The sequence below is a fragment of the Panthera leo genome, chromosome E1 (genome assembly GCF_018350215.1).
Source record: "Panthera leo isolate Ple1 chromosome E1, P.leo_Ple1_pat1.1, whole genome shotgun sequence".
Lineage (NCBI taxonomy): Eukaryota > Metazoa > Chordata > Mammalia > Carnivora > Felidae > Panthera > Panthera leo.
This window is the reverse complement of record NC_056692.1, coordinates 41,543,793-41,567,020: the sequence shown is the minus strand read 5'-3', so window position 1 is coordinate 41,567,020 and position 23,228 is coordinate 41,543,793. Positions and strand designations below refer to the sequence as shown.

At 52.1% G+C, this 23,228-nt stretch overlaps 1 protein-coding gene across 1 annotated transcript; it reads left to right on the top strand.

Moving 5' to 3' along the window:
- Positions 1 to 1,988: 1,988 nt before the first annotated feature.
- On the top strand, positions 1,989 to 22,616 carry MEOX1 (mesenchyme homeobox 1). The gene is made up of 4 exons (XM_042915365.1): positions 1,989 to 2,028; positions 2,332 to 2,853; positions 19,081 to 19,253; positions 20,781 to 22,616. Exons 2-4 carry the CDS (start codon positions 2,385 to 2,387, stop codon positions 20,901 to 20,903), a joined length of 765 nt encoding a protein of 254 aa, XP_042771299.1. The 5' UTR covers positions 1,989 to 2,028; positions 2,332 to 2,384; the 3' UTR covers positions 20,904 to 22,616.
- Positions 22,617 to 23,228: the final 612 nt, after the last annotated feature.

The window sequence follows — 23,228 nt, the reverse complement described above, 5'->3', positions numbered from 1 at the left end:
GCTTCCTCCCAGCCTCCTGTGAATTCCTTCTAGAACCCCCACAGCCCCGAGCCTCCAGCCTCCCTCGAGGGAACTCGCAAGGCTGTTTCAGTAGAATTTCCTCAGTGCTCCTCCCTGTCCACAGTCTCCTTTGGGAATCCTCGAGTTAAGGAGGAGGGGCTACGTTAGGAAGGGAGCTGTGTTGATCTATCACCTACTTGGGGCTCTGCTTCGCAGAACCGATTCATTTAAATTCTCAGCTGTGGGTGGGGCGGGCATTCTGAGGAGAGGGCTTTTGTGGGGATCCCTTGGGGGGAATATGAGTGAGGCGCTGAGATCACTGGGTAAATGTCAGCTAGGACAGTCATCCCAGCTGAGGAAACAGAAGCTCAGAGAGGTGAGGTGATTTCTCTCAGGGCGCGCAGCTGGGAAGTGGTGGGCCAGGGTTTGAACTCGCATTGGTCTGACCCCAAAGTCCGTGCTCCTTCCTGTGTGTCAGGCTGCTCCAGACTGGACAGCCGGACGCCCGAGGGCGCCTCCTGGTTCTGCCCTTTCTTCGCTCTGTCATTCGGAACAGCCTGCTTCATCTATTGGAGCCTCGCTTTCATTCGTAAAATATAGATCGTGATTCCTAATTTACCCATAATTGGAGAGTCACAAGGTTCCGAGGAGAAATGTGTGTTTGACAGCTAAGTCCCGGGCAAAGCAGGGAGATGAGTCTGGTTTGTGGCAATGATCCCACCTCTTCTCCTGGCCTACGACACCCTGCCCATTCCAGAAACCACATGCCGATTTAATGAAGAATGTGTGTGCGGCCTCTGGGCTGCGGGGCTGAGACCCATGGGCCCTCCTGGCGTCTTTGGAACCGGCCAGCACACAGTTACGTCCTGATCCTGCTGCTCTGGGCCGTGGAAATATTCGGTGGGAGGGGAGCTCGGCCCGTGTGCTTGGAATGTCATCCTCCCAGAAATTATATTAACCCTCCTAAGAGACCAGCAGGGCATGGGGATTAAGTAGACCGATTGACCGGTTGAAATGGCAGTTGGCTGTCCTGTGACAGGCACCAGCCAGAAAGACCATATGATCGTTTGCCAAGGAGAACCCCTTTGGGAGGGAGAATCTCCCTGATTCCTATTTCCATGTCCTAGATTCCACAGAAGCCTTGGCCTCTGGGAGTGGGGTAGGGGAAGCAGGTGGGTGAAGGTTAGGGGGCCTAGAGAAACGTCAAGAACCTTATTCTAAAAACCTTCCCTTTGCTGTGGAGAAAAATGACTTGAAACCCTCCCCGCCCCCCCGCCCCCCACATGCAACCTAGAGAAGATCGTAGCTAATTGGCATGTAAGTTGGGGTTAAAGAACGGAAGGAAGAATCTGATTGTTTTTTTAAGTTACTGAGAAAGTGGGAATGTCACTTTGGGCAGAGAGAAAGAATTTTTTTTTCTGGAGTGTCTTTCTCTATGCTACAGTCCCTAGTGGGCCGCTGAGACTTGAAAAAAAAAAAAGATTTCTTTTAATCCACCTTCCTTTTTGCAAGCAGCAGCAGAAGGGCCTTTAAATCAAATGCAATCAGCAAACTTGTCTCTTGCATTTATTCCCTGCTTCACTCCCTGGAATTTGGCACTTGATGGATTCTGGATCTGACTTCAGGCTTTTTCCAAATCCAAGACTTGGGGAATTTTGTTAACAGCGCAATAAAATAACTTCATAGCGTACAGGAGGCACATTAAAGAAGTTGTGTGTGTGCGCGCACTGCTCTCTCCCCTTAAAATTAAAAAAACGCAATACAGACAATGTTTCTTTAAAAGTCTCCATCTGCAAATCCCATTAGATGTGCATATAAGGTTTCTGATGATTAATAGTTGCCTGCTCGGGGTTTTGGTTGGAGGGGATCGTGTGTGTGCTGGTTAACCCCTCCCTCTCCTCTCTCATGTTTCACTTCAGAAATGTGTCACTCTCTCCCCACCGCAGGATTTAAAAGTGTGCCTCACAGCCCTGGTCCAGCCCTCGGCAGGCATTTGCTGCGGGCTCCAGGACGGGCGCTCATCAGCTGGTGCGTCTGGGCTGACACAGTGAAAATGTTTTAGTGTCATCGGCGACACATACACGTGCAGGGGACCCCACTAGGCAGGCTGGCGTGTCGGGGAGGGGCAGGAGGCCAGGAGTGAAGCCTGACATAGGTGTGCCCGCACCCAGACGCGTGGCTGGCCACATGCGTGCCTACTTGAAGGAGAGACTTCAGTTTTCGTTTTGGTTTTGGTTCCTGGGGTGAATTTTCCATTGATCGTTCTCCCCTCTTATTTATTTATCTTTTTTTTTTTTTTTTTGGCATTGTTCAAAACTTGAATATAAAAAGCGTAAGAATCAAAACTTTGAAAAGACTGAGGCGCGCAGCGACAGACCCCCCAGATGGATCCCGTGGCCAGCAGCTGCATGAGGAGCCCCCACCCCCCGGCCCCGGTCTGGGGCTGCCTTCGAAATCCCCACTCTGAAGGCAGTGGGGCCTCGGGGCTGCCCCACTACCCGCCAACACCGTTCTCCTTCCACCAGAAACCAGACTTCCCGGCGACAGCGACGGCAACGTACCCCGACTTCTCAGCCTCCTGCCTGGCAGCCGCCCCACACAGCCTTCCCCGGGAGGAGCGCGTCTTCACTGAACAGCACCCCGCTTTCCCACAGCCCCCCGACTGGCACTTCCCTGTCTCAGAGGCCCGGCGCAGGCTCAACCCGGGCCCAGCTGGGGGCTCCAGGGACGTGGGGGCCAGCAGCCCGGGCCTGGTGGACACCACGGGAGGCCCAGGCGAGGACTACGAGGTCCTGGGGAGCACTGCCCACGAGACGGAGAAGAAGTCAACCAGACGGAAAAAGGAGAGCTCAGGTATGTGGCTGAGGAGCAGCTGAACATTCCTTTGCTTGGTTGCTTTCCCTCTCTGAGCCGAGCTGTCCTGACCAGGAATTGCAAACGATAATCTCTCATCTACGCAAAGGCAGGAGTTACCTTTGGGGTTCCTTCTACTCAGAGGTCCAGGATTCTCTGGTGATGGGGTTTGTCTCTGCGCCCCCAGCACCCCTGGACCCCGGGAAGATTATTTCAGCAAGTGAGTGAAATAAGATCCACAAAGATTGGGAGGATACGTGGGATAGTGCAGGCGGGCAAGGGCTGGAGAGGGGCTTTCCTGAATCCGGGCTGCCTCTGGCTCATGCTTCTCCCCACCATGCCCCGGGAGGCTCCAAATGGTCCCAGAGCCAAAGGGTTTGCTCGGCAGAGGAGTCAGCTGAGATGGGGGCTCGGAGGGCTAGGACGAGGCTGGGACCCTGGGATGTCAAGCAGAGCCAGGACTCTATGTCTCCAGGAGGCTAGAGGCAGAGAAGCAGGCCTGGACCAGGATGGGAGAGGCAAGGGGTAAGGAGGAGATGGGGTATCAAGATTGGGGACATACTGCCCACAAGGTATCACTCTGCCCGTGCCTGGGCCAAGAGAGCAGGTCAGCGTGTTAAGAACAAGGCTGTGCCCGTGCCTCCTGTCCCCACTGCCCGCTGTGTCCTCCTCACAGCCATCCTTGGAGCAGGGTCTGTCTGTCTGAACCTCTAGAGGACCTTCTCACGGGGCTAAACAGGGGCAGGTAGAAGAGGAGAGTGCCACCCAGTCAACAAGAGCACTCTGTGCTTTGCTTTGCTAAGCACTTTCAATGTAGCACAGACTTCCCAGAGAATCTTCTCTTCGCCATGCACTGCCCAAGGCGCCGGGGACGCAGAGATGAATGCAAAGGTCTCACACCCCAAAGGGCTCAAACTGAGAGGGAGAAGAAGCTGCCTGTCTAGCATTGGATGTGCTCTGATGGCGGGGGGCGGGGTGTGGGGTTCCGAGGTGCTGCATGAAACACCTTAGCTCTTTTGGGTCCCGCCAGTGTGTGAAGTTGGTACAGCAGGTCTGATCAGCATCTCCATCCTATACGCGTGGAAAAGGAGAGACAGAGTTTGAGGGGAACCCTGCTAGAATGGAGTCTAGATAGTGACCCACTTAATCTGGATTTGCCCAGGACTTTTCCGGGGCTAGCATTGAAAATCCAGCATCCCAGGAAACCCCTCAATCCCGGGCAAATCTGGTAACCCTAGAACCGAGCTCAAACCCTAGACCTCAGACCCCAAAGCCCGCACCTTTCAGCAGATTTCAAACAGAATCCTCATTCGGAAATATTCACTCTCCGTGCTTAAAGAAGCCCCTCAACACGCTCACGATGGATGATAGTGACCACAGGCCTCCTGGCTGCCTGATAGGAGGGCCCTTTAAATCTCCAGCTGGTTAAATCCTGAACTATTCCTAGCCCTGGCTGGAGATGTGCCGAGATGGGGCACTTTCTGCTTCTCCTCGCCAAGGGACTCTCAGCGACTTGGCTCTGTGCCCAGTTGAAGAGCTCTCCCCTCCGTGGCGCCTGCCCGGTACCTCCCCTGCCCACATCTTCCCCCGATGCATCCAGCCACTTTTTTTTTTTAAGTTTATTTATTTATTTTGAGAGAGAGCGCACATGAGCGGGGGCGGGGGGGGGGAGGGACAGAGAGAGGGGGAGAGAGAGAATCCCAAACAGGCTCCGCACTAAGAGCACGTGGAGCCTGGCGCAGAGCTGGGTCTCACGAACCTGCAAGATCATGACCTGAACCAAAATCAAGAGCCGGTGGTTAACCGATTGAGCCACCCCAGGGGAGGGGGAGGGGGAGGGGCGGGCAGCCACTTTCCAGGGAACTGGGAGCCGAGGCACCAGAAGGCACGGGCAAGGGGCTGGGCTGAGGCAAAATCATTCTGTGTTTCAGCCAGACCCAAATGTGTCCTCATTCCTTCGGGCGAGTGGCCTGTGGCACTGCATTAGGGAATGAGCTCCCGTGCCAAGCAGGTGACCATCCCAAGAGCACAAGGACACCCTCCACTGAATGCCCTGCAGCTCTTCACAGGGTCAGCCTCTGGTGGGGGGGGGGGGGGGGCGCGGTGCAGATTCTCATGGGCCCCGGGATCCCCGTCAGTCCGGGTCCCCTCAGGAGCAGCAGCGATGGCAACAGCAGTCGGGCAGGGCACGGCAAGCTGAGTTTCATTCATTCTTAGGCTTCCCGACCCACTCTCTCTGTTCAGCTTGGGAATCTTTACAGCCCAGCTAGTTGCTTGAGTCTTTCCCTTTGGAATTGAACTGGAGGGGGCCGAGGCAGGAAAAATCAGCTTCTTAAGAGCCCGAAGAAAGGCGAAAGCAGGTGAGCAAGGTTCACAGCCAGCTCTAGGAATCTGGAATCCAGCTCACGGGAAACAAACCCGGAAAGAACCCCCATCCCACTCCACTGATCCTGAGTCACGGCTTGCATTCTCTATTTAAAATTCTGATATTTTGTTCCGCAGGGATTTTTTTTTCCACATTAAGTTTTTAAATTATTTATTTATTCTTATTTATTTTTGAGAGAGAGAACACAAGCGGGGGCAGGGGGGAGGGGTGGGGAGAGAGGGAGACACAGAATCCAAAGCAGGCTGCAGGCTCCGGGCTACGAGTTGTCAGCACAGAGCCCGACGCGGGGCTCGAACCCACGAACCGCGAGATCATGACTCACTTGAGCCAAAGTCGGACGCTTAGCCAACTGAGCCACCCAGGGGCCCTTTAACTTTGATTTTTTAAAAACGTTGCATTAAGATATTATTTCTCTTGATTACTGAGGGTTTGACACCACCCGCATTTTGCGCTGTGCGAGTGTCTCACGTGCCCTTGCTAAACTATCTCTGAAGATTAATCAACCATGGATTAGAAATGTGTTTTCCATGGGGCGCCTGGGTGGCTCAATTGGTTGAGCGTCCGACTTCAGCTCAGGTCATGACCTCACTGTTTGTGGGTTCACGCCCCACATGGGGCTCTGTGCCGACAGCTCAGAGCCTGGAGCCTGCTTCAGATTCTGTGTCTCTGTCTCTCTCTGCCCCTTGCCTGCTCACACTCTGTCTCTCTCAAAAATAAATAAACATAAAAAAAAAAAAGAAATGTGTTTTCCAGAATTCTTCACGAGGCAGGCAGACAGGTTGCGTGACTTTGGAAAACTTCTTCATTGCTTTGAGCCTCTGTTTCCCCAGCTGCAGAATGGTATCATAACAAAAGCACCTTCCATACAGAGTCACTGTGAAGGTTAAATGCACTGATCCCTGAGATTAGCACTGTGCCTGGCACATGAGTTCAATAAATAGCCGCTCTGAATGTTATTAGGCCCATGTTTCCAGAACCAACCTTCAGAACATAAGGGGGTCGATGGAAGTGAATATTTCAAATACACTGACTCAGAAATTGCTGAACTTGGGTATAAGACATGGGAACGTCTTGCAGTTATCCCTCGTCCCAAAATCCAGTTGTCCTCAGTTAGGAGCTTGGACCCCAGAGTTCTGCTGGGGAGGTTGGGGGGTGAGTCGTGCCTGGCGAAAGGGCCCCGTACTGGCCGGCGGAGGCGGCTCCAGTAACAGAAAGTTACTGGAAGTTTGTTTCAAGAGGAACGTTCTCTGCTCTTCCCTCTCCTTCTGCCAGTCCCAGCTGCTCCCCTATCAACCCCCACTAGAAGTGGAGCTGATTAGCTCAAATAAATGATCAGGAAAGCAGGGGTCTCTGGCTCCCACTCAGAGACCTTCTGTTGGTTCACAGCACAAAACTGATTTAGGAGACCAGTGTGATGTTGTCTTACCGCAAACACTCCCAGCCCCAGGGCCCATGGGTGTTAAAGATCCCTGCTGGCAGGGACAGCTGTGAGGCCACTGTTGTTTGCCCTCGATCTGTCGATCTGTCTTGCTACCGTGGTCGTCTTTAATTTATGGGAATGAGGGATTTCGCGGTGATTTCCTGGCGGGGTTCAAGGGAAGGTCGCGCGTGATCCGCCTGGCTGTAGGTGAATCCGATCTCCCGCCTGGGAGAGGTTCTACCCCCACCCCCACCCCCACCCCCACCATGCTGGGACTCAGCTCTGCTGGCTAGTGCTCTCACGTACTCCCCCTGCCTTCCTCAGACTCGCTTTGTCCTGTCTCCTTACTGCCTCCAGCCACATGAGTTCACTTGCCCTGCAAACGCACCCCCCTTTTTCTCCTCCCAACCTCATTTGCCTGAAGAACTTTCCCTTGCTTCAAGCATTCTCCCCGTCTCCCACTCCTCTGCCTGTTGAAACCCTTCTGATGTTAACATCCAGCTCGAAAATCACCGCCTCGAAGAATCTTTCCTCTCTTTTTTAAAAGCTACGGCTCCCCTTGTACCTAGCATCATTTCAGTGGAAGCTGTCGCTGAGAAGTTGCAGCTTTTAGTGTCCATTAGAACCGGTGCTGATTTTCTAAATATATAGCTTATAATGGCACAGAGGAGCTCTCCTGAGATTTCTTACCATGGGATGTCTTGTATTTGAAATCTCCACTTTAAAAATTATGATCAGGGGCACCTGGCTGGCTCAGTTGGTAGAGCATGTGACTCTTGATCGCAGAGGTGTGAGTTTGAGCCCCACATTGAGTATGGAGATTACCTAAAAATAAAATCTTTGAAAAAAAAAATACATACATACTATGATAAAAAAAAACACAAATAAAACTTACCATCGTGATCATTTTTCTTAAATATTTATTTTTGAGAGAGAGAGAGACAGAGTGAGAGCTGGGGAGGGGCAGACACACACACACACACACACACACACACACACACACACACAATTAGAAGCAGGCTCCAGGCTCTGAGCAGTCAGCACAGAGCCCAGCACAGAGCCCAACACAAGGCTCAAACCTATGAACCGCGAGATCATGACCTGAGCTGAAGTCGGACGCTTAACCAACTGAGCCACCCAGGCGCCCCAAGACAAGTTTTTTTTAAATGTTTATTTATTTTCAAGAGGTGGTGGGGAGAGGCAGAGAGAGAGGGAGACACAGAATCGGAGCAGGCTCCAGGCTCTGAGCTATCAGCAGAGTCTGACATGGGGCTCAAACCCACGAATGGTGAGATCATGACCTGAGCCGAAGTCGGACGCTTAACCAACTGAGCCACCCAGGCACCCCTACCATCGTGATCATTTTTTAAAATATTTTTTTAAGTTTTATTTATTTAAGCAATCCCTACACCCCATGTGGGGCTCGAACTCACAACCCCGGGATCAAGAGTTGCATGCTCCTCTGACTGAGCCAGCCAGGCGCCCCAAATCGTGATCATTTTTAAGTGTACCGCCCAGTAGTATTAAATCTATACACATTGTCCTGCAACAAATCTCTAGAACTTTTTCATCTCACAACACCGACATCCTAAATCCATTGAAAAACAACTCTCTCCTTTTCCTTCTCCCCAGGCCTGACAAATAGCATTCAACTTTCTGTTTCTGTGCCTCAAGGTGTGGGGGCGGGAGGAGGGGGTGGCCAGGGGGTGGGCTGAGGTGGGGCTGTACCATTATATTGGATGAAGAGTAAATCTGAACAGAACACGGAGTTAGTTTAGGCCAAAGTTAAACCCATTTCACTTTGCCTTTTAATACCAAGCGTTATTAAAGGCTGATCTAAAAAAAAGAGTTAGACTACTTTTGATATTTCGTGTAAGTGAAGTCACACAGTATTTGTCTTTCTGTGACTGACTTATTTTACTTAGCACGATGTCCTCCAGCTTCATCCGTGTTGCAGCAGATAACAGGCTTTCCTTCTTTGTTAAGACTGAATAATATCCCATTGTATGTATATACCACCTTGGCTATATCCATTCACCTGTTGATGGACAGACACTTGGGTTGCTCCCAAGTTGGCCATTATGAATAATTCCACAATGAACATTGGTGTGCAAATATCTCTTTAAGATTCTGCCTTTGAATTCTTTTGGATACATACTTTAAAGTGGAATTGCTGGATCCCACAGTAATTCCATTTTTAATTTTTTGAGGAACCTCCATACCCTTTTCCATAGACACTGCACCATTTTCCAATCCCACCAACGGTACACAAGAGTTCTGATTTCTCCACAACCTCACCAACACTTGTTCTTTTCTGTTTTGTTTGTTTGTTGGTTGGTTGGTTGGTTGGTTTTGGTTTGTTTGTTTGACCGTAGCCTTCCTAACATGATGAGATGATAACTCATCATGGTTTTGATGTGCATTTCCCTAATGCTTGGTGATGTTGAACATCTTTGCATATGCTTGTCGGCCCGTTGTAGATCTTCTTTGGAGAAATGTCTATTCAAGTCCTTTGCCCATTTATTAGTTGGATTGCCTGCCTTTTGCTGTTGACTTGTAGGAGTTCTTTATATATTCTGGATATTAATCCCTTATCAGTCTATGGTTTGCAAATATTTTCTCCCACTCTGTAGCTTGCCTTTACATTCTGTTGATTGCTCCCTCCGCTGCATAGACATTTTTAAGTTTGACGTAGTCTCATTTCTCTATATTTGCTTTTGTTGCCTGTGCCTCTAGTGCTATATTCAAGAAATCATGGCCAAACCTAACGTCATGAAGATTTTTCCCCATGTTTTCTTCTAGAGGCTTCACAGTTTTAAATCTCATGTTTAGGTCTTTAAACTATTTTGAGTTAATTTTTTAATATGCTGTGAGTTAAGTAAGGGTCCAACTTCATTCTTTTGCATGTAGATATCCAGTTTTCCCCACATCGCTTATGGAAAGTCATCCTTTCCCTACCGTGTAGCCTTAGCAGCCTTGTTGAAGCTCATCTGACCATATATGTGAGGGCTGACTTCATAAGTATTCTGTTCCATCGTTTTACACGTCTGACTTTATGCCAGTGCCATACTGTTGTGATTACTGCAGATTTGTAATATGTTTTAAAAATCAGAAAGTTGTGAGGCCTCCCTCTGTTTCACTTTCTCAAGATTGTTGTGGCTGCTCAGGGTCCTTTGAGATTCCATATGAATTTTAGGATGATTTTTTTTTTCCATCTTTGCAAAAAATGCCATTGGGATTTTGCTAGGGATCGAGTAAGTGAGGCCATTGTCAATGTAAATTGTTTCCTTAATATCCCTTTCAAGATTGTTCACTGGTAGTGGATAGAAACACAGCTGATCTTTGTGTGTTGATGTTGTATCCTGCAACTCTGCTGAATTCGTTCGTTAGTTCCGAGAGGTTTTCTTTATGGAATCTTTCGGGGTTTCCACGTACAAGATCGTGTCATGCGTCAACAGAGATCATTTTTACTTCTTCCTTTCCAAAATACATGCATTTTATTTCTTTCATTGTACGTTGGTTTTTGTTGTTGCTGTTGTTGTTTTGTTTTTGGTTCACAATTGAGTATGATGTTGGCTGTGGGATTTTCATATACGGCCTTTATTATATTGAGACAATCCCCTGCTGTTTCTAGTTTGGTGAGTGTCCAAGGATCCTTTACTGACCTCCCTCTCCCAAGACACAGAACATGCCTTCTTTGTACCTCCATTTCTGCATCAAACCCAGTTTGCCTTTCATCCAGAGCTACAGCATATGGCTCCCTTCTCCGTAAAACTGAGGTGTCTGGAGGGCCAGAACGATAACTGGTTTCCCTATGCAGTCTCCCTAGCACCGACTAGAACATTTACCACGGGAGGAGCTCATTCGATGTCTGGTCAATAACCTCTGTTACAGCCTGGCATCCATCCGTCTGTCCATCCATTCATTTTTCTCACCTTCTCTCTGAGAGTGGCTGTGCCACCTGGCCCCGGGGGTTTCCACCATGTGTGATGAACTCCTGTAAAATTCATCAGGACTTTTACAGTCTCGCTCAGGAAACAGTGTGCAGACAGCCGGACTTCAATCATAAAACCAGCCCAGGGTCAGGGCTAGTGCTGGGGCCAGAAAGACACAACGAACAGCCACTGGGCTGGCCACTTCTCTGCAGGAGTGCCCCACAAGGTACTCAGGTCAGCTCCCAAGTACCAGGGCCACCAAGGCTGGGAAGCAAGTAGAGCTTCTGTGGCAGAAAAATATGGTGGACTCACCACTAGGACAGATAGGGGGGCTGCGATGGCTGGGCAGCTGGAGGGCCCAGCTGTCATACGGATGTGTGGCTGTGTTTCGGGTCTAGAGGAAAGGGTACCTTTTCTAATTTGCAGAGAAGTCTCCTGTGGACTGGCATCAGCCTTGCCAAGCACCCCTCCTGGCCTTGGTCCCTCTCCTCAGAGGCGAACGCTGGCTCCGGGGATTTAGGGGCATCTCAGTCTGCCCGGGTTGCCGTAACAAAACACCATACGCTGGTCGGCTTACACAGCAGACCCTTATTTTCTCATAGCTCTGGAGACTAGAAGCCAAAGATCAAGATGGCAGCAGGTTTGTTTCCTCTGGAGGCTTCTTTGCTTGGCTTACAAATGGCCGTCTTTTTGCCATGGTTTCACGTGGTCTTTTCTCTGTGTGTGGGCATCCTTGGTGTCTCTCTCTGTGTCCTAATCTCCTTTACTTACAAAGACACCAGTCGGATTGGATCAGGGTCCACCCTAATGGCTTCATTTTAACTTATTCATCTCTTTGAAGACACTATCTCCAAATACAGTCCCATTTTGAGGTCCTGGGAGTTAGGACTTCAACATATGGGGGAGGAGGGGGCAATTCAGCCCATAAACAGGAGGTGTAAAAACAAGGGCAAGGTTCTAGCTGTGGCACCAAGGCTCCAGTTAAGTGAAAGCAGCATCTCAGGGGTGAATGACCTCAGAACTTTCTTAGCCCCGGGTCCTGTTGGCCACTGGAGCTTTTCCACTCAGAGCATTGTTTCTGGCTACAAAAAGATCCTTACATTCTTATCTTACACCTACAAGGAAAGACACTTTTAGGAATGAATCTTTATATTTATTTTAAGGTTTATTTATTTATCTTAAAAGAGCGCGAGTTGAGGAGGGGCAGAGTGAGAGAGAGAGGGAGAGAGGGAGAGAGAGAATCCCAAGCAGGCTCTGCGCCGTGAGCCTGACACAGGGCTTGAACTCGCAAAACCGTGAGATCATGACCTGAGCCGAAACCAAGAGATGGACTCGACCGACTGAGCCACCCAGGTGCCCCACGAATGAATCTTTGAAGAAGTGGGCTGTTTGACACAGGAAGAAGGAAATGAGGTGATAATGAAATGAACGGACAACCTCAGTGTCACTTGGGTCGCAGAGTACCATGCTGGGTGATGTCACATCCCTGCCCACCCTCCGTGCTGGGCTGCAGCCTAGTAAAGAGGGTGGGGGGAGGGGCTCGGGGGGCTAATGTCAAGTGCACTGACAGGGCAGAGCTGGACGCAGTCCCAGATCCTCAGCTTCCCGTCTGTATGAGCTCCGGCGAGTGCTAGACCCCACCGAGTCCCAGCCTCCTCTGAAAAATGAGGATCACGGGTCTACCTCGCAAGGTGGCTGTGGGACAAGATGAGATCGTAGATGTAAAGACACAGCCAGCACTTGGTAACCCTTCAATCCATTGTTTCCAAGCCCACAAATGAGCAACCCTTCTCTTTTCAAAGTCTTCCCCGACCCTGGCTGCATCCCAGGTCACCTGTGCTCAAAACCTGGCAAGGCAGGGACCCGAGGTCAGAGGGAGCCTTTGAAGCCCGTCACCAGCTGGCTCTGCCTTGTCTCTGAGGGCTCGTTGGTCCAGGGTCACTGCAGTGCTGGGCAGGGTGTGGCTTGAGGGGCACGCAACGGCTGCAGCCCCCCTCATTCCAACTCCAACTCCAGACCCCCCCCCCCCCCCCCCCCAGCGAGGAAGAAGCCTTAGGAGCCAGAGCGGCCAGTGTGGAAGGAGAGACAGGTACTCCACATCCCGCCTGGTGAAAGCTCCTGCCCCCCACAGTCAGGCAGAGATCAGGGCCCAGATCGGGACTCGAGGCCTTGGCCATTGTCTGAACTCAGAGTCATCAGCACAAACCCTGTGCCTGAGTCCCCTCGGGCCCCAGCCAGATACGGTCTGGAAGTTCTGCAGAAAGTCAGTATCCACCAAAGCAGCACAATTCTGACCAGCATCTAACACAAAAGGGTCCGAAGAGCTCACAGGCTGTAAGAAGGTCAGCGAGGAGCAAACTCAGGCCTGCCCACCGTCCTGCCAGGCCAGGGGCTCAGGAGTCCCGCCCTACTCACCTATTTCTCTGGCTTGAATAAGTCAGGACATCTGGGCCCAGGGGGGCGGGGACGATTCCAGAAGCAAAACAGTTCTTCCTTCCCCTGCCGACCCCCCTGAAGCAGCGCCTGTCCCCCAGTGCCCTTTCTGCCCCCTGAGCTGGGCTTCCCTGGCCTCCGGCCAGGATTCCTCCCCCGCCCCCTCCCCAGCCTTTTCTATTTCATGGTGTCCCTGTGTTCCTTGAGCACAGTGGTGGAGGGACAGTGTGAGCAGTGGGGTCTGGTCCTGAAGCCCACACTTCCTTTGGTGACAGCTGAGGGCGACATCTGGAACTTATAAACACAAACAAAGCCCAGAGCCGCCCGTGCCTCCCCCCCGCCCATCTCAGAGGCTGGCTGCTGCTCCCGGCCCTCATTTCCACGGCCCCCCTTCCCCTTCACCTCTGTGCTCCCTTATTCCACGGCCATCTACACTCCCATCTCATCGCCCGTCGATTCCCCTCTCCCTCACCACCGCATACCCCCACTGCCCCACCCCACCCGGGGTCCTTCAGCAAGGACTATAGCACCAGGCATTTCCATTCCAGAACAATCTGCTTCTCTCCCAGGAAACATACTTTGAATTCCCCCCACCTACTCCTGGGCTCCTCAAAGAGGCTGTGAACCCTCCCCATGTCTTTTGGAGCACCCATAGGAGAGGGAAAGGGCCCGGACCTGGAGGTGGGTGGAGCTCACGGGGGCCCAGTGAGACAGGCAGGCCAATCCCAGGAAGCCAAGGACGTCCTGGGACACAAAAGTGCACCTCGTCTTGGGCTGGCTCCATCTGGGTCCGGTCTACTTTGATGCACTTTGACTCCTCCCGAAGTTGAAAGTATCAGAACTAACAAGGACGTCAAAGGCCCGCACTGTGACAGCCCAGGAAGCCACATTTGCCATTTTCAGAGGGTTTGCCAAGGTTTCGCCTGCTGACAGCATGCCCCAGGTGTCTCCTCCCTTTCTCCTCCCTGGGGAGTCCCAGGGAATCAGACATGGACGCACAACGGACATGTCCCTGGAGTGAGCACAGTCTCTTTGCTCACCGTCCCCCCTGCACAATGCGACATATTGGCCGTAGCCCCAGACTGGTACCAGGGCAATTCCACCAAGCCTTTCAGTCTCTGGGTCTTCATTTCTTCATCGGTTCAATGGGCTGGTGTGTACCTTACCTGCCCTACAGAATAATTAAGAGGACACGACAGGAAGCAGCCCAAGATGTGGAAGAGCTTCCTGTCGAGGGAATCTGGGTTTGAGGTCTAGCCCTGCCGCTAACTAGCTGTGTCTTAGGCCCTCTCTCACCTACTCTAGGCTCCCCTGTAAATGGAAAGGTGACTGGAGATAGCTCTAAGCCTCTTCCAGTGCTACTGTTCTATGATGCTGCAGTAAATGTGAAAGCCCCAAAGATGTTTATCTCTGGGGAAAAGAGACCCATTGTCAACGGCAAAGTTGTTATTTGAATGCAGAGCCTGTGGCTTTCTATCGTCTTGGACAGAAATTTATGGAAAATGGCCATGACAACTGGGGAGTAGGGATACAGGCCTCCAAAAAGGCATGTTCCCCAGCGTCTGTCTGAACTTCCTTGTAGCTCCGATAAAGCTGTCTGCTAACTTTAGGAAGGCCTGCCAAAACTGACAGCTATTTATGAAATAATTTGCCTTGGATGGTGGAAAAGCTCACGGTGGAAACCACAATCACACATACATCCTGTTTGCATTTCTCCGGGCACGACCGTTCCATCGTGGCCCCACTGGCTGGCTGGGAGGGTGGTGCAGGGGCCGGGCAGGGCGGGCCGCTCCTCCTGAGCCACAGAGGCAGGCCGGCGGAGCACCAGCCCATCCCTCTGCAGTCCTGGAAAACGCACCCCTGCCCTGGAAAGAGAAGCAGGACCAGGACGGCTGGGGTGTGATTCTGATCGATGCTTTAGTTACTGTGCCTGGAATCATTCACTTCCCCTCCTGCCACCCCCCACCCCCACCTCCACCGCAAGGCTGACATAATGGTGGCCAGAGACACAGATCCAAGCAGAGATGCAGAGACATAGTGGAGAAGGGAAAACAGCTAAAAGGCCAGACGTTAAAAAGGCATTGCTTCCACACAGCTCTGGAGACGGGGTACCTTGACAAGTCTCATCTCTAACCTCCACCGTGACTCACGTCTGCAATTTCGTCTCCGGGAGAACCTCTTCTCTTCTCGTGGTTCTTTCGGACGGAGCCTTACGGCACACCCAGCGCCGTGCTAGGGGTTAACACGCGTTACCCGTGGCATTTTACCCCTGCTGATTGCCGTGGATGTAGATATGCTTTTTTCGCAAAGGAAGGCAGTTCAGAGAACTTAAGAGTTGCCCCAGGTCAGAGAGCCTTCTTTAGAGCCTGCTAAGGCCCAGATTCTCCAAGGAGAGAATCTGAATCTCCCATTCAGCTCCGGGAGGGGAGCTTTGCACACCAGAGGGAGGTAGAGGTTCCCTGGCATGGCCCTGACCTTTGTGCTGAGGACCTTGGGAAGACCAAGGACGGCCTTGGAACAGAGCAGAGAGCATGACTTCGGATCTGACTGAAGGGAGGAACTAGGGGCCCAGACAAGAATATTTGAAACTGGAGGGGCCTCAAGTTCAAGGCCAGGGGTTCTCAACAGAAGAGAGAGTAGGGAGACAAGAAGGGGATGCCAGGCTGCATACTGGGGAAGGACCCTGACACCAGCTCCTCAGGGGCGCGAAGACCCAGCCCAGCCCCATGCTCCTACACATGGGGAAACTGAGGCCCAGGGTGGGAAGGAGGCCCCCCAACAAAGGTGTACTCGCCTGGGGTCAAACTATCCTGAGGGCAGTGTGCATGTGAACTGTGCACAGGAGGGAGCTGGCAGACCGAACACCCCGAGCCAGAAATGGCTCAGGGTTTGTCCTCATCCTTCTTTTTCGATCTTGATGAAAGTGGTGAACAAAGCAGAACTTCCACTTCTGTCCCCCGTACTTCAGGCCCTTCTGTCATTTCTAACAGTGATGAAAGGTCTTCTTCCCCATTCACGGAATGGCTCGCTCACTCCCCGGCTCCGGCTTCTCTGCCCCATTACTGTTTCCCAGGCTGAGGCCCAGTGCCTAAATCAGGGCAATAAGAGGAGAGGGGAGGTGGGCAGAGAGAGGTCCAAGAACCAGTCCAAGACCAACACAGAGGGGTCCTCTCCCTACCTCCCCTCCTCTCTCTTGGGTCTCCTGGGAGGATTATGTGCAGGACTGGGCAGGGGCGGGGGCAGGGGCTGTTTTCTGGGGATTCCATAGGAACCCGGGCGCACCTGTGCGGGCCCAGAAGAAGGGGAGTGTAGGTGTGGGCATCCATCCGGGACACGGCCTCCAGGAGCCCTGGATGTGGAGACAGGCGGAGCTGCGAGTCCAGATCAAGCCGTGCCAGATGGATGATGGAAGACCGAGGCCAGCGTTGACCACCACACCTCTAGTCAAAGGGATCTGGGTCCCAGTCTCGGTTCTGCACTCCCCCCTCCCCCAAAACACTGCTGGGCACACTGGGCAAGTGCCTGGGCCTCTCCGAGGCCACTTCCTCCTCAGTACACTGAGTAGGATTTAGCAAATGTTTAGCAAATACTGTGCCAGGTACAGGAGCATGTGGGAAAAAGCAGTCTCTGGCGGGGAAAAAGAGAACCCTGTTAATCAAATTTTCACAAATTTCACACGACAGTGCTAAAGGGGATAATAATGCTCCTGGGGGTGTTTTGTGGAACGGATTAAATGCATCTGACGACACAGAAGCCTTCAAGAAACCACAGCCCCTCAGATGGCATCTCGGGGAGCCGAAGAATTGGAAGAATACTTTTTTCTTTGTCATGCACTTTAAAGTCTCCAAAGCAGTTTCCACACACAGGAGCTGGTCCAGGCTTTCCAATAACCCTGGGAGGTAGGTGCTTTATTTCTGGAGGAGGCAACTGAAGCCCAGAGAGGTTAAGTGACTTCCTCAAAGGCCCCAGCAAGGAGACCAAGGACTCAACCTTGGCACGTGAGTCGGCCGCGTGGTTTTACACTCACTCATTGTGACAGGGAAGAGCTGGGAACCACTGTGAGCTGTGGGTCAGGCGGGGATGGGAAAAGGCCGGCCAGGATGTGCTCCGGAAAGGCTGTCTCCCCCCGCCCCCCACCCGCGGCCGGAGGCTGCCAAGGCCTTCCTTCGGACTGCCTGGGATCCCCGGTCCCCGGTCCCCGGTCCCCGGGGCTGCGCGTCCTTCCCCGCCCCCCACCCCCCCCCCCACCCGGCCCACGTTCCGGCTTCCGGAGGGGTCTGGGCCAGCCTTCTCCAGAGCCAGGGAGATCCTGGTGGGGGGGGGGGGAGCGGTGCGCTCCTCCGTCTTCTCTGTTCCTGCAGGGGCGCCCGGATCGCTTTCACGGTGCGCCCCTCACCGCGTCGGGAGCCGCCACCCCGGCCCCTCTCCCTGGCTCCTGGGCGGCGGGACCGGGACGTGGGGGTGGAGGGACTGGAACCCGAAACACGGACTGATGGAAAGCAAGAGAAGGAACTGCCGGGAACGACACCCAAGGCCGAAGTTCCAGAATGGAATGGGGTTGACGAGGGGTCTCCACCTCCCCACCTGTTTGCAATGTAGCTGCTTGGTGGGGAGTGTGCACGGCTTCCCTGCCCTCCCCCACCCTGCCTAAAAGCCCTCCCCCCAACACCCGCCCGACACACACACACACACACACACACACACACACAGGGATGCGGTCGTGGAACGAGGTGGGGGCGCAGTTTTCAATAACGCACCTGACTCTGAGCCTAGGCCTCCTGGTCTGTGAAAGGACAATGAAACGAAAAGACTTCTAAATTTTAGAGCCCTGCAGGCAAAGTGGGTCCTGTAGCCATTCGCGGGACAGTGGCACGCGTGGGTACCTGTGCCGGTGTCTGGGTCTCCTTCCGGCCCCACCACCAAAGTGAAGGTAGACACGCCTCTCACCTTGCTCAGGAGAGAACATACAGTCCCTGTCGTTCGTACCGCACTCTACAGTTTGTAAATCCTCCCTACAAGGATCTTACTTCAACAGTATGTGAGTCAAACTGCCTGGGTTTGAGTTCGGCCTCTGCCACTGCCCGGCTGGATGAACTTGCACAGCTTGCTCACCTTCTCTGTGCTTAGTTTTCTGGTCCATACGTTGGGGCTAATACAAGAACGCACCTGGCTGAATTATCGTGAGGATTAAGTGGCTGACACGTGTAAGGGGCTTGCTCCCGCCACCACTGTTGGCAGTTACGATTGAGGCCCTGCTGTGTCTAACTCAGAGCCCAGAACTTTCCAGACCCGGCCCCTCCCGGGATCAAAGGGGGAAAGGAGCTTAAGGCAGCACACTTCTCAATTTCCGTGGGCGCACAACTCCCCTGGGGATCTTGCTAAAATGTGATTCTGATTCAGCAGGTCGTGGGTAGGGCCTGAGATCCTGCAAGTCTGACCAACTTCCTGGCCCTGCGGCAGCCGCCGTGCCATCCTTCGAGAAGTGTGGTCTTAGAGCCGTGGTTTGTAAACTTGACCTTAAGTCAGATTCACCTTGAAGTCTTGGTAGGGGCCACTGGGCCCTACCCCCCCAACTTTCCGATTCAGTAGGTCTGGGATGAGACCTGAAGATAATGCATTTCCGATCGTTCTCAGGTGATGGTAAGGCCACTGAGGGCAGAGGGCCTTTATTTTAGAACCTCTTGCCCCACAAGCTTCTGGCCACTGCTAAAGTCAAGTGGTTGGGGATGGGGAGGATGGGCTGGATAGTAGAAATCATAAACAGGGTGCCTGGGTGGCTCAGTTGGTTAAGCGTCTGACTTTGGCTCAGGTCATGATCTCATGCTTGGTGGGTTTGAGAGCTTGGAGCCCGCTTCGGATTCTGTGTCTCCCTGTCTCTCTGCCCCTCTCCTGCTCGCGCTCTTTCTCCATCTCTCAAAAGATAAATGTTAAAAAAATTTTTTTTTAAATAAATAAGAAAGACAAGGTAAGGATGTCCTGACTCTTAAGGATAGAAGGGAACAGAGGAGACCTCAGCGACTCACATCTTCCTCTTTGGGATGCTTTCTCCCCAGACAACCCAGAGAGCCGAGGGAAGCCTGATGGCAGCAACAAGGCTCGAAAGGAGAGGACAGCCTTCACCAAGGAGCAGCTTCGGGAGCTTGAGGCCGAGTTTGCTCACCATAACTACCTGACCCGGCTCCGGAGATACGAGATCGCTGTGAACCTGGACCTCTCGGAGCGGCAGGTGCAGCCCAGGGGCCCCTCCTCCTCCTCCGGCCGTCCCTTCTTTCCTCTGCTCTCTCACCCCCCCACATCCCCCCACGTCCCCCCACACCTCTCCTTTTTCTCCTCTCTGCCCAGTGCAGTGGTTCTCAACTGTGGCTCTTACCTGAGAATTACCCGCAGAGATCTGAATAACATTGATGTCTGGGCTTCACCCCTAGAGATTGTTTTCATTGGTCTGGGACATCGGAGTTTTTCAAAGGTCTTCTAGATGGTTCTCACAGGCAGTCAGGGCTGGAACCTCTTATCTGGTTATTCCCAAAGTGTGCGTTGAAATCGTCTAGGCCCTTGCTTAAAATGCAGACTCTAAGGGGTGCCTGGCTGGCTCAGCCCAAAGAGCATGTGACTCTTGATCTTGGGGTCGTGAGTTCAAGCCCCATGTTGGGTGCAGAGATTACTTTAAAAATCAAATTAACAACTCAAGGGTCACCTGGGTGGCTCTGTCGGTTAAGCGTCTGACTCTTGGTGTCGGCTCAGGTCACAATCTCATGGTTTGTGAGATTAAGCCCCACACCAAACCCTGCATTGAGCCATGCATCGGGCTCTGCACTAAAAGCGTGGAGCCTGCTTGGGATTCTCTCTCTCTCCCTCTCTCTCTGCCTCTCCCCCAACCGCTCTCTCTCTCTCAAAATAAATAAACATTAAACAAAATTTAAAAAGTAAAAAAAAAAAAAATAAAAGGCAGATTTTGTAACTCTGGAGAGCCATTTTGCAGTAATAATAAAGTGGGACCAGGAATCTGCATTTCTAATAAGTTCTTTAGCTGGTTCCTGGGCACACCCTAAAAAAAACTTCCTACGCCTTTCATTCCGGGCTTTCCCTCAGAGCATTCCATCCACACCCGTACTCTAACATGGCGTAAAGTCTTATAATAATAATATTTGATAGCAACTTTCAGTTGATGAAGGGCTCTGCTGGAGTGCTAGGTTTAGAAAACTAAGATCAGGTCCTGTCTCTACCACTTTCTAGCCCTGTGACCTCTGGGATGTGTCTCCTAACCTCTCCAGGTCTCCATCTGTAAAACAGGGTCGTGACCACACCCTGCAGGCAGTGCTGAAACTCAGATGAGGGAGTAAGCAGCCTGGAGCTATCTAAACTGACTAGTGCTTCGTAAATGTGCCTGGGGACGAAGGTGGTAATCCTCTTCTCCCAGAGCCTTGGGTAACAGAAGCGGGAAGGAGGAAGGAGGCGTGTTGCCACAGGAGGGGCGGGGCATGTGAAAGGGGGTGGGGCCAATGCCGAGTGCCTTTTAGACCCTGTCCCCAGACTGTCAGGCTTTCTTTGTCAAGAGACACAAGACAGGCATCTGGACAGATTGATGTGTCCTCCCTGTCGTGTCAGTTCCTGGTGCCTCTGGAGGAGTGGGGCAGGGCAAGCAGAGGTTCAAGTTGGGGGTCCCAGGAACTACGACCTGCTGGCTCGAGCATCCATACGGGGAGGTAGTGGCACCTGTCTTGAAGTGACCAGGTGCCTTTGCTTCCTCTGCCAGGTCAAAGTGTGGTTCCAGAACCGAAGGATGAAGTGGAAACGTGTGAAAGGGGGTCAGCCTATCTCCCCCAGTGGGCAGGACCCAGAGGATGGGGACTCTGCCGCCTCTCCAAGCTCAGAGTGAGAGTCTCCGTGGAGGAACAAAAGACTGAGGACTGAGCCCCCTCCCCAACTACCCTCACCCCAACCCCACCTTCACCTTCTCCCACCCACCCCAGGGCCACCTCTCCACGTCTTGCAGTGACTCTTAAACGTGAAGCTGTCCAGCATTCCTGGAAGCCTTGAAGTTTCCCAGAAAGTTCTATCCAGTTTTGCTCTGCCCCAAGCCCTTGGCTTCCCACATTTCTTGCGGAATCCTACAGCAGCCTGATTGGACTGAACCCGAGCGAATCTGGGGAACAGCTCTGGGCGCACCGTTGCTCAGGGTGTCTCGGCTGCTGCCCACACCTCCTGCTCCCACCTTCCTCCTACCCCAGCCAGACCTCCTCTCCAGGTCTGGACACCACCTGATCTGCTGGGAAAGGAGCCCTGGGACCAACTAGTGACCTGTGAAAGCAAATGTTCCAAAAGAAAGGAAACGACTAGGACACACGCACCCCCTGGACCACCCTTCCTTTCTGGGTTCCATATCTGAGGCTTTGGGGGCCTTCAGTTACCCCCAAACCCCAGGGAGAGTCAGTGTGAGGAGGGTTGAGGACAGAAACTCAGTCCTTGTCTCCCAAATCTGTTGTCTGAGTGGCCAAGTTTATGACTGTCAGAAAACTGTCAGAAAAACAGGCTGGTGTAAGCGGTCCCCGCACCAGCCCGTTCGCGCTGACTTGACTGGGTGGCTGAGAACGGACCCAGGACAACACTTCTTCAGAGTCCATTCAGGGATGCGGCTGGGACTGTTGAGCATCTAGCTACTCCTTTTCAATCCACAGTTTTTGGATTGAAAACCTACGCAGACGCTCACATTATTGAGTCGAGGGCTGGAAAGTGTCCCCTGTGTTCTGAGGATGAAGAGATCACTCTAGGGCCAGTGAGTGAGGACCTAGAAATGTGGATCCTTGGAGCGGAAGTATCCTGTGCTTTCAAAGGATGCTGTCTGCAAACAGGGACAGAAAAACAATCCCTCTTTCTCCGTGGGATACATCGGAGCCCTTCTGATGTGTTCCACAATTGCTGTCATTATGGGAGGAGCTGCTAAGTTTATGTACGTGGACCGCCCAGATCTTCTGGGGTGACCCTCCAGGGACTGATGGCCAAACAGCCTGGGGCGACTGGAGCCTTCGAGAGAGACCTCAGCCTGCCTCGTACGCTGCCTCCCAACACCAGCTGGTGTCGCAGAGGGAGGTCAGCAAGAGTTTGGAGCTCTTGTGTGTAGATTTAATCACTCACATGTAAAAAGAACCCCACCTCCCCATCCCGCAAGGACAGACGCTGGGGAAAATGATCGCCAAATGAGATGGCTGGTTAGAGCATGTGTAATTTTTTTCTAAAGCATATTTCATATATTTTCTTAAGATGACATCAAGTTAACTGTGCAAGGTTAATTCACTTAGTAAGAAAACTCTTGGAGAAATAAAATCAATAAAAAAGCAACGTTCCCGGGCCTTTTTCCTTGCAGAGCCACGCTCTCACTAGGTGCAACCCTGTGATGCCCATGTGAGGATCACCCAGACAATGTCTAGAAACAAAGAAAAAGGGGAAGAAAGAAAGCACTGAGAATCAAGGTGCCCCCCTTTAGGGTCTTCAAAATGTGGGGGTGCAAATGTAATCGTTGTAGCAAAGAATGTTCTTCCACAAGATGCAACCACATCGTCTCCGTGTCCCCTTGTAAAATTTTAGCTGTCCGTGTCCCTAACCTATGGCTTATAAAATCATTGAAGTTCTGTAAACAAAAGATGGGTTCTTTTGTTAATAAAGGAATCTTGACCATACACTAAGCCCCCTCACTTTTTTTAACATTTACTTATTTATTTTGAGAGAGAGAGAGAGAGCGTGAGTGGGCGAGAGACAGAGAGAGAGGAGAGAGAGAATCCCAAGCAGGCTCTGCACTGTCAGCTCACGCACCGAGAGATCACGACCTGAGCCGAGATCAAGTGTAGGACACTTAACCAACTGAGCCGCCCAGGTGCCCCAAGCACCCCTGACTTTTAAATTCAGAGTCTGGAAGTTTTTGTTTTCCGGGGTAAAACGATGCACACCAATAGTAATACAAATGCCACAAGAAGCAATGGTCGCCATCCTCTGTCTTTTTTAATTAAAAAAAGATTAGTTTCACCGAGATGTCAACAATGCACAAAGTAAGACTGGCTACAGAGAGGGGGGTGAGGGCGCCAAGAGAGGAGACCAGGCCAGGATTCAGTCTTGAGTCAGTCTGGGCCCAACGTGGGCATTGACCAGAAATGACATCATCAGGAGCTGGCAGAGGAAAGCAGACCAAAATCAAGATGCCAAAGAAAAG

Excerpts from the sequence above, each read along its gene's own strand:
- MEOX1 (XM_042915365.1), top strand. The coding sequence starts at position 2,385 with ATGGATCCCGTGGCCAGCAGCTGCATGAGGAGCCCCCACCCCCCGGCC. Across the intron at positions 2,854-19,080 it reads ACGGAAAAAGGAGAGCTCAG|ACAACCCAGAGAGCCGAGGG; the intron begins GTATGTGGCTGA and ends CTTTCTCCCCAG. Across the intron at positions 19,254-20,780 it reads TGGACCTCTCGGAGCGGCAG|GTCAAAGTGTGGTTCCAGAA; the intron begins GTGCAGCCCAGG and ends TTCCTCTGCCAG.